The sequence below is a fragment of the Ornithodoros turicata genome, chromosome 9 (genome assembly GCF_037126465.1).
Source record: "Ornithodoros turicata isolate Travis chromosome 9, ASM3712646v1, whole genome shotgun sequence".
NCBI classification, from domain to species: domain Eukaryota; kingdom Metazoa; phylum Arthropoda; class Arachnida; order Ixodida; family Argasidae; genus Ornithodoros; species Ornithodoros turicata.
The window spans coordinates 33,663,451-33,672,782 of record NC_088209.1 but is presented as its reverse complement, the minus strand read 5'-3'; the positions used below and the strand labels follow the sequence as shown (position 1 = coordinate 33,672,782).

General features: G+C 46.4%; 1 protein-coding gene across 4 annotated transcripts in view; it reads right to left on the bottom strand.

Annotated features, from left to right (window-relative positions):
- Positions 1-1,659: 1,659 nt before the first annotated feature.
- LOC135368689 (ileal sodium/bile acid cotransporter-like) overlaps positions 1,660-9,332 on the bottom strand; it is a 33,295-nt gene continuing 25,622 nt past the window's right edge. For all 4 annotated transcript variants that reach the window (XM_064602138.1, XM_064602137.1, XM_064602139.1 and 1 more), the window contains 4 exons: positions 6,959-7,163; positions 4,165-4,425; positions 2,975-3,146; positions 1,660-2,211 (listed from right to left, as the gene is read on the bottom strand). In XM_064602138.1, coding sequence (XP_064458208.1) covers positions 2,081-2,211; positions 2,975-3,146; positions 4,165-4,425; positions 6,959-7,163 — 769 coding nt within the window. In that variant the 3' untranslated portion in view covers positions 1,660-2,080. The remainder of the gene's footprint in view (positions 2,212-2,974; positions 3,147-4,164; positions 4,426-6,958; positions 7,164-9,332) is intronic.

The window sequence follows — 9,332 nt, the reverse complement described above, 5'->3', positions numbered from 1 at the left end:
AGTAGGGGAGCGCACTTTCTGCTGCAGCGTAGTGTCATATACGGCCAACAGCCAATTCGGAAGCAGGGTGAGTATGATAGATTACATTATCTGGCGCAGGGAGAGAGCGTGACGTCTCTGCGTCCAGCCATCCTATCTGCGGCGCAGTAATATTTTGCAGGCTGACGGGCTAGATCCCCCCCCCCCCCCCCCTCTTAACATGGCTATATACATGCGTTGCAGAAGATTGATGTGTAGAATACTGGCTGCACATTTCGTTGTATCATATCTGAAGTGTTGCTTATCTTTGTTGTTTGAAACGCCAAATAGACCTCTACCGGAGAAACGACATCATGACGTTGGTAGACAGACTGAAACCGAAACAAATCGGAAGGGGAGGGCTGGGTTCCACGAATGGGCACTTGCTCGCTGCCTCCTTTTGAAAGAAAAGTAGGACCGAAGGTCGCGTCCCTTTCAGGGCCCAGCGTAATCCCCTCAGGGCCGTGGCTTTCGTGCGCGACCTTGTTGGCCCCTAGCTTCTAGCGTAGTTCAGGTCTACCAAATTGGTGGCGCTGTCGAACACTATGACATCACTTGTTTACAAATAGGGAGAGGTCCATTGACCGCCCTGAAACGGAACATTTCTCACAGCAAAAGATCGCGATTTCAAAGCGCGTGCAAAACCAAACATGCACGAAGTGTCACGAAAACTAAACATTGCCTTAAGAAAAGTGCGTGCGAAGTATTTGTTAAAGTAACGTACTTCTTTAGGGGGCAGGCGTTCCCTGACGAACTCCTCTTGCTTGTCCTTTCAACCAGGATTTATAAACTATTGCTTTGCTCCAATAGGGCGAAACTAAAATTTCAGGCCGGAAGTTCGAAGTCCCAGCATGCCGAGGGCCACCTCTCAACTTGAAAGCACTTGAAAGCCTTCCATTCACTAATGGAATTTAAAGTGCGCCGCAAAAAGCGACCGTGCCCGACAGTGGTGGTGAACAGTACGATCCTCTGAACTTGCGCTGATGTCATATTGTCAGCGCTCGCTGACTGGTTTTGATAAATATCGTCTGCTAGTCAGCTGTTCAGGGCTCTGAAGCAGCATTGCCCCCGGGGAAACTCCGGCGGGACAATGAAATCCTCCATGCGCACGGTTACCCTTTCACTCCCGAATCGCCCCGAGGTTTATGGACTACAAAAGGAGAAAGCCCTCACGACAAAAAGAAAAAGACAGGCGCTGGTGGTGGTGGTGGTGGTGGTGGTGGTGGTGGTGATAGGGCTTGCCGTTGTCGGCCTCACGTATGTGAGACAGGCGCTGACCTCGACTGTATACGACTAACCAGCGAACAGGAACGCGCTGACATTATGCCGTCATCGGTCACGTGCGCACCGTCCTTCTCCTCCTCGTTACACTCCGCGGAGCGAGTCGAGAGTGAACGCGCGCGGCTGTATTGTAAGTTTTGCATAAAAGTTTGCAAAAAAATTGCATACGTCAAAACCGTTTGTGCTATTCGGCAAATTGACGCACATACTTTTATCCGCCGTCTTAAACTGAAAATATTTTTGATGACCCTCTGCATGGTAAGGTTTGCCTCACGGTTACGTCAGGAAAACGTCACGCGGTAAATGTTTTTTTTTTTTCTGTTTTGTTGGACAGCTACCACCATGTAGGAGACTGCTAGGAACAGACACCAAGTGACCTTTATACAAAAATATACCATATGAATTATCATGTAAAATACATATCCTGCACTTAGATTATCGGTTACTTTTGTTTTCATTGAAATTCCTTCGTTAATAAGACATACATTTGCCCCTTTCGTGGCCTTGCTGCAGGTGTCCTGCAGAGTGACGATTCCAGCGCAACACTAAAAACTTACACAACACAAGCTCTGACAAAAAAAAAAAAAGAAAAACTGTTCAGTGTTCACTGGAACATCGCTTTCCACAGAGTACAAAGATGAAAAGTAACACATCTTGTACACTGGCATTCGATTTGTGCAACTCAAAAACCAACTTCGTTGGCATCAGAAGTCCACTGTGCTCTTCTCGGGCATTTGTTGCAGAGAGAGAATGGCTTTGGGTAGAAGAACGAAGTGTAATACTAGCATGCTTGAGCCTTCCCATTTTGACATCCCTGGTTGTCTGCCTCAAGTTCCACATTTCCAAATGAAGGATTGTATTTTCCAGTGCCCTTCTCTTCATCCGCATGAGATGTATTCTTCTTGAATATTTCTGAAATAAGCAGACATTCTCATGAGTGCAATGACCAACGTGAACACAATTGATCTGGTGTAATGAGCCAAGACGAATGTATTCGGTGGTCAGTTTATTTATTTATTTATGACATTTATAGTTCCCGTCGTCTGCTATGCTATGTGCGCACTACGTCACTCACGACATTTTCTCAACATTGTAGTGCCATGCGAACGATCAACGTTAGAAGCTGCTGAACTTCCGCCCCATGAACACTCTCCTTTTTTACGTCTTACGTTTCTTTCCACAAGAATATTTCGTTGGCGTTTCGCTCCTGTGCATACACGCTTAGTGGCTATAAGATGATAGCCTATCCAAGCCGAGAATGCGAGGTGACCCCTGTTTACTCCGGTTCCATGCTGCCATATCGGTAGGAGCAGCACAGCTACAAGTTGCGCTGGCAACAACACACGCCTAGTATATATTTTCAGTGAGGTTTCGGAATCGTTCGATCTGTGCTAGACGGTCCCTGCAGTGAAATCACAGTTAGGATTGCTTGGTCTCCTTAATTTTCAACCATGCAGTCTATCAACAGAGATCACACAAGGTATTTTAGCCGAATGTTGTCGTGTCACTGCGCAATTCGATTTACAAAAACGTTTCGAAGGATCAGCCTTGTACGGAGCGACCCGATCTGCTTGCATGACGTATGAAGAATACAATGTGACGTAGGAGTGGCGTAGTGAGCAGGCGTCAGAGATTGGCACTCCCATATAGTGAAGCCCTACAGGGAAATGCGTACCTTTGAGATCACTTGAAGATTGATCTATGGTAGGAGTGTCAGCAAACACTGCCTCATCCTTGCACTTGGAGCATAATCTTTTAACTATGTTGTAGATACTGCTGACAACGAAGCAAAAGATCACCATGCTGATGCCATATAATAACGGGAACGTGAGCGCAGCCTTTTGAAGCTGAAAAAGTAATACATAGTAATGACCACGCATTCTGTACAGTTCAGAAGGGGAGCAGCACGTAAACTCCATCATAGAGTAAGCTGTTTTATTTCTGGTTACATGACCACTCCTGCATTGAATTATGGAAAGGAACTTCTAAAGGGTCAACTTTCATTCGTTTTGAAACATTGGGCTACGTTCACACGCACCAACTTTGCCCCCCCCCCATCACCCCACGCCAATTCAATCGTTGGATATCGGCCGACCGAGGAGCGAAAATGATCTGACTAGTTAGTGCCTCTGGCCAATCACCGCCGAGGAGAACACGTGACACCTCTCTTCCGTCTCCGCTTTCCTCTTCGGTCGTCTGCTTCCATAATCGCCTCTCAAACTGTGCACATACGCATAAGAAACAACTTTTACAATAATATGTACTGAAATAATGAGGTATTCGGCGATATTTCAATGAAAAATCGCGTATGTTGGTGAAAAATGCGATATGAAATTGTTCATGGACGTTAATGCGTGTGAGCAAGAGCAAGTATACGCCGGCGGTATAGAATGTCCACCATGATAAGTTGGTCGGGGCTTTGTCCAGAAAGTTGGCCGTTGTACACGTTAAGGGTAAGCTGACTTACAGAATTTCAATATTGATGAAATGTTTGCTGTGAAGATCTTCGCAAACTACGAGGAAGAAAAGCTGTTAGTCTCTGCTTAGTTCGCGACGTAGGAATCGCAGTATGGCAGCTGCCATCGAGCTTATTGAGGGAAAGGAGCGTAAACAATGGTAAACGTAACTTGCAATCTTTGTCTCGAATCGGTGGCAGACAAAAAAAAAAAAAAAAAAAGAAGTAGTAGTGGAAGAAAGCTAACAGTGACGGCATTGCAGCGAAAACGTTTACTATAAAGTCGAATTATAAATAATTTGGCTGCGAATTTAATTGAAGTAGTTTCACGGTGATTGTGAGCAAAGAACGCGACGTCTTGCCACGTCATGGTAGCAGGTGCGGAAAACAGAGTTGTATGAAATGCATACCTCGAAGGTGAAGGAAAGTGCTATGACAGTAATGGCTGTGCCAATATTTTGCACACCAGACTCTATGGCGATGGTGCGTCGTACTGGGTCTGGCCTGCCTAGAACCCAACTGAAGGCGTAGCCCACTAGCATGCCCGCTGCTGGGAGAAGTGCGACGGCCAGATACAGGGACCGCGGTGCGGACCTGAAGATGTCCGGGAAGATGAACACCTCCATAGTTTGGGCTGTCACAATCAATAGGAAGCCCAAGATGCTCCCCGCCTGCGATTGGTAGGTCCATTATGAGCAAGTACAATACTTCACCTTCTAATTGTTGGGTGATCCAGAATCACGGTCATTTTTACTTTTGCTGTTTGGTTAATTTTGCTTTGAGGCACTAATTGCCTCAAATTATATTCAATATTAGCGTCGTCAAGTGGTCAATACAACGGTCAATAACACAGAGTCTCGCTGATGTCGAACACCTGATATCATTCCGACTGTATAATCGGTATCGGTGCCGATAAGATCCTACGATATCCAAAAGTACCTCTACGGAGAACGAAGCTCTAAAATCTTCCCGCGAGCCCTGCTCAGAATATAACCATAAAGTAAATGTGAACCGAAAAATCAGTCTTGGGTACTAACTAAGTTACAAGTAACTGTAACTAGGTACTTTCCCGCGAACGTATCTTGTAACTGTAACTAGTTACTTTTCCGCAAAAGTATCTTGTAACTGTAACTAGTTACTTTTACGCGAAAGTATATTGCAACTATTTGAAATGTATGCGTAAAAAATGGATGCCGAAAAATCGGCGGCTATAATAGAAAGGACTATATGGAGGGGAGAGCAGCTTGGTAGGAGGACACTGAGAACGCCAACAATTTAATTTTCTTTGTGGGAGTGTTCCACGTCTACATCAACCATCTTGAATCACTGATCAAAGTGTTACAGAGGAAGACTTTTTCCTCAACCACCTCCACCACCATCACCAATAAGTGACGGCACTGCGCGCTCTTGTCGACTTCCTCACCGCTTCGAACCTTAGCTCAGACGGTAACGTGCTGGCTTGGTGAGCTGCAGCTGAAGATCCCGGGTTCGATCCCGGTCGAGGGCGGTAGCAATGTGGGGGAGGTTTCCGGCGCACGTCAAAAGAACCCCAGGTGGTCAAAATTACCTGCAGTCCTACCCTGCGGAGCGTGCAACCATGTCGCCGCACTGCGCAGACAAACCTTACGTGTAACCATCACAGTACCATTACCATTATTACCTGCTTGACACTCTGTGACAACTTATGTGACACTGTGTTCGGGCGGTGCCTAAGGTAGCCCCCTTTCCTTTTCCCCTTTTTTTTCTTTTATGCTTTCTTCTGCTTGACCCACTCTACCTCTCTTTCCTGTTTGTCTACCTCTTTCCGGAGTATAGCCAGCCCCGAATGGGTCGCCGACTAACATCTCCATATTTTTCTTTCGTTTCCAATTCCAATTCCTGGACTAGCAGCTCCGCACCGCGATATTTCCCGCATTCCACCGGAAAAACGAGGTGTGTAGGAAAAACGGAAATGTGTTCGACATGAAGTGAGAAGGCGCAGACAAGCTGGTGCATACTGAAGGCTGGAACCGGAGACACGGAAGAAAAAGAATTTTCTCTGACAGAGAAAAAAATCTCCAGAGAACAGTCTTCGGTCGGAGAAAATTCTTTTTCTTCTGTGCCTCCGGTTCCAGCCTTTGGAAATGTGATGCTCCGGAGAAAAAGTGCAGTCGGGTACAGGCACCTTCGCGCCATATGCACGAGTATAATTCGGAGTTTTTCGGAGCGTGCCGAATTACAAAAAAAAAAAAAAAAAATCTGCGGCTGTTTTTCGGCAAATTTCGAAAACGCGGAACCCTGTAACATAACTATGCTTGGACAGTAGAAGTGCTCAAACAATTTTCTCTGGAGTGAGATTTATTAGTTTCCCTTTACCTCAAAAGTAACTGGAACGTCACCAAGTTACTTTAACGTGGTACACTGCAGCTGCAACTAATTTCAAAAAGATTAACAGTAATTCAGTTATTTGCGCAGACTAACTAACTATAGTTACTTTTTTCAGTAAATTACCCGTGACTTCCACAAATAATAATTGGGAGTGCAGGCTCGCACTTAAGGTAAGCCAGCGTATATACAAAGTATATACATATACTTTCCTAATATATATATATACCATATAGCCATATATATGTGGCTACATGCTGCACGTGCCGCAGGGTACACATTAAAACACGTGATTCAAGGCATGGGCGCCGCCATTGGTGCTGCCACCCCGTGGTAGTCACAGGAACTGTGCACGTGTGGACTGCCGTTTGCAGAGTTCTTTCACTGTCCTGTATGTGTGTGTGTTCATTCATTCAGCACTCCTCACGTGGACAACTGTGCATATCGCGCGCGGAAGCAAAAGCAATCTTCTGTTTCCTTATTGATCCTTGGAACATTGATACACTACTCAGATCATTGCCGGATGACTAGTTCTATAGAATGTTGACGTTATCGTCAGTCATACTCATTAAAGACGGCGGCCACCAGTATTCATCCCAACGGGAAGAGGCGATTTCGGCAGTCCAGCCCTATTGTGTCGTCGCTGGGAACGAGGCTAAGGAGCGCACGGAGACTGGTGGTTTGAGAGTAACACGACAAGTTCTACGGTACTGGAAGCAACGTTTACCTCCCCCGCACTGTTTCCGTCTTCGGCAAGGATCTAAGCCGCGATCTTGAGTCCAGTAAACAATAACTGAGTAGTTTGCATGTCCTTGTGGGGACTCTCGGGCCGCAACTTACCTTGGTGATGTAGGGTGCAGGCCTGGGGAACTTCCAGTTGAACAGCATTCCGAAGCAGGCAGGAATGCTGACGATAAATAGACTCGTGGCGATCTTCACGTACGGAACGACGACACTACCTGTATCGATGAACTGCCCATAGAACAGAATGTTGAGTGGCATCATTGCCATAGCCAGGATGGTCGAGGATACCGTCATCACGATACTGGCAGAGAAAAAGACAAAACGTGTTGCCGTTGACTTTTTTTTTCTTTTTTTTTTCGAGGCGCTGAATAGTACATATACTACATCTCTATAGAACCATATTGCTGATATATATATATATATTTTATTTCGTGTTAGTCCCGCAAAGCAACTGAGCGGCGTATACTTGGAGAAAGGACAGCAGGAAGGAGTGGGGGACAGAAGGGTTAGTATGCGTCCTGGGCCGACTTCTGGGGAAACTGGGCCGACATTCGTTTGGAAAGTCTTCGGAAAGTGCACGGAAAACCTCAGACAGCACAGCAAGTGGTAGGACTCGAACCCACCACCTACCAGTCTTCAGCACGACCTTGGCTACCACCAACGAGCCAGACACCGTAGAGTCACTAAATAGGGGTCCCCTATATGACCCTATTTAGTGACTCTAGGACTCCTTAACCCGCTCGGCCAAGCCGCTGGTCATTGCTCATATAATAACTCGAGCAAGGCCGAGGCGCAAAACTGGTAACGTACGCTTGGGCAACAGACTGGAAGTACACGGAACACGTGCTGGTCAACCGCCGACGCTTCGACTCTAGTCGGCAAACGCTGAAGAACGCCCTTGCTAAAGTTGACAACCGACCTTTTTAGTGTCGAGAAGGTACTGGGGAATCTGGCCAAAACAGCACCAACAACCTGCGCTGTGTGCCCTGGCGAACTATGTCAAGGACATAAGTGCTGAAGTAATCCTTTAAATCACTCAATGCTTTCACACATCAAGCGCCATGGAACAGCTGGTCACACCGGCGCAACCTACGTTTCCATTCCTTTATTTCATGCTTCTAATCTTATCTAATCTAATCTGCAGCTTCTGAGGCTGTTAGGAGTTACTATGTTGCCGCGCTCCTGCTCCCCCAAGCAGCACAATGTACCGAAAGTCGAGTGCAATAGGGGTGGACGGGTAGGTGGAAGGCCTTGAACAGACTCGTCAAACTGAACAACATTGATAAGCCACATACCGTCCACCCCTATTGCACTCGACGTTCAGTACATTGTGCTGCTTGGGCAGTATTCTCCAAACAACAGCTTATAATGCTACACTTCTGTTATCTGCCATCACGAGTCACGATCATAGCTCGGCGCGATCATGATCGCGGCAGCCTTGCCAGTGCTTCGTGATCACACTCATGATCGCGATCATCAGACTTTGATAAGGCATTGCGATCATGATTGCGCCGAGCTATGGTCACGATAGCACGATGGGCACTGGAGCCGCGTTCGAGGTTTGCCCGAATAGGTATCGATGCAGGTGGCGCTGGCAGCGTTTGATCCTAAATATACGTACCCGATTGTGTTCGTTTATCAGAGATGCATTTGACTTTTGCCCTCATTTCGCTGCACGGCCACTGTTTTAAAGAGTGAATTGGATAGGGCTGAGAGCGTACAAATTAATTTCGTAGACTGAAGGAAGAGCACTAGGTTGAGAGCGGCCGATATTTCGCTCAGAGGCTGTTCCTCTATACTGGGCATCGTGCTCATCATTGGCAAGTGTATATAAAGGGTCGGGGATTAAAGGCTAAAAAAGTGTAGGGAGTCAACTCTTTGCTTTGACGAAGCTCCCGTCGAGCTGAGGCATTTTGCTTTAGTCTCCTTCGCCGGATCACGGGATTTTCCACTCCACTGGTCGAAATTAATTTCGTAGCTTTTCAACGCATCTTTGAACTTTTAATTTACTTGTTCGGTCTCACGACAAAAAACGAAAACAAAAAGGGTTTTTTGAATAACAAAAAATAATGGTTGATTGACCGTTTATCTGAAGCGTCGAATGGGGAGTATGTTCACCCGTCGCATGGAAGCAGTTATGCGCGGTCCGTAGATAGTGTGATGTTGAAACTGAACTGACACAGCAGTACTCAGGGAATGCACAAGAATGTGTATGGGAAATGTTCACCTTCGTACGCGCCTGTCAAAAGATGGGCAGCTTTGGTACAATCATGTTATGAAGCCATTTGGAAGATGGACCCACAAGAATGTCGTCCAGTTGAAGAGCTATGCATGTAAACCCCGTACATTGTTTTGACCATCCTATACTTTCGAAAATACGAGCTCGGAATTAACTTCGGACGATGACAGCAGAGCGGAATATATCCCGATAACTCGAATATCCCGGTTTCGGATAACTCTATCCCACTAA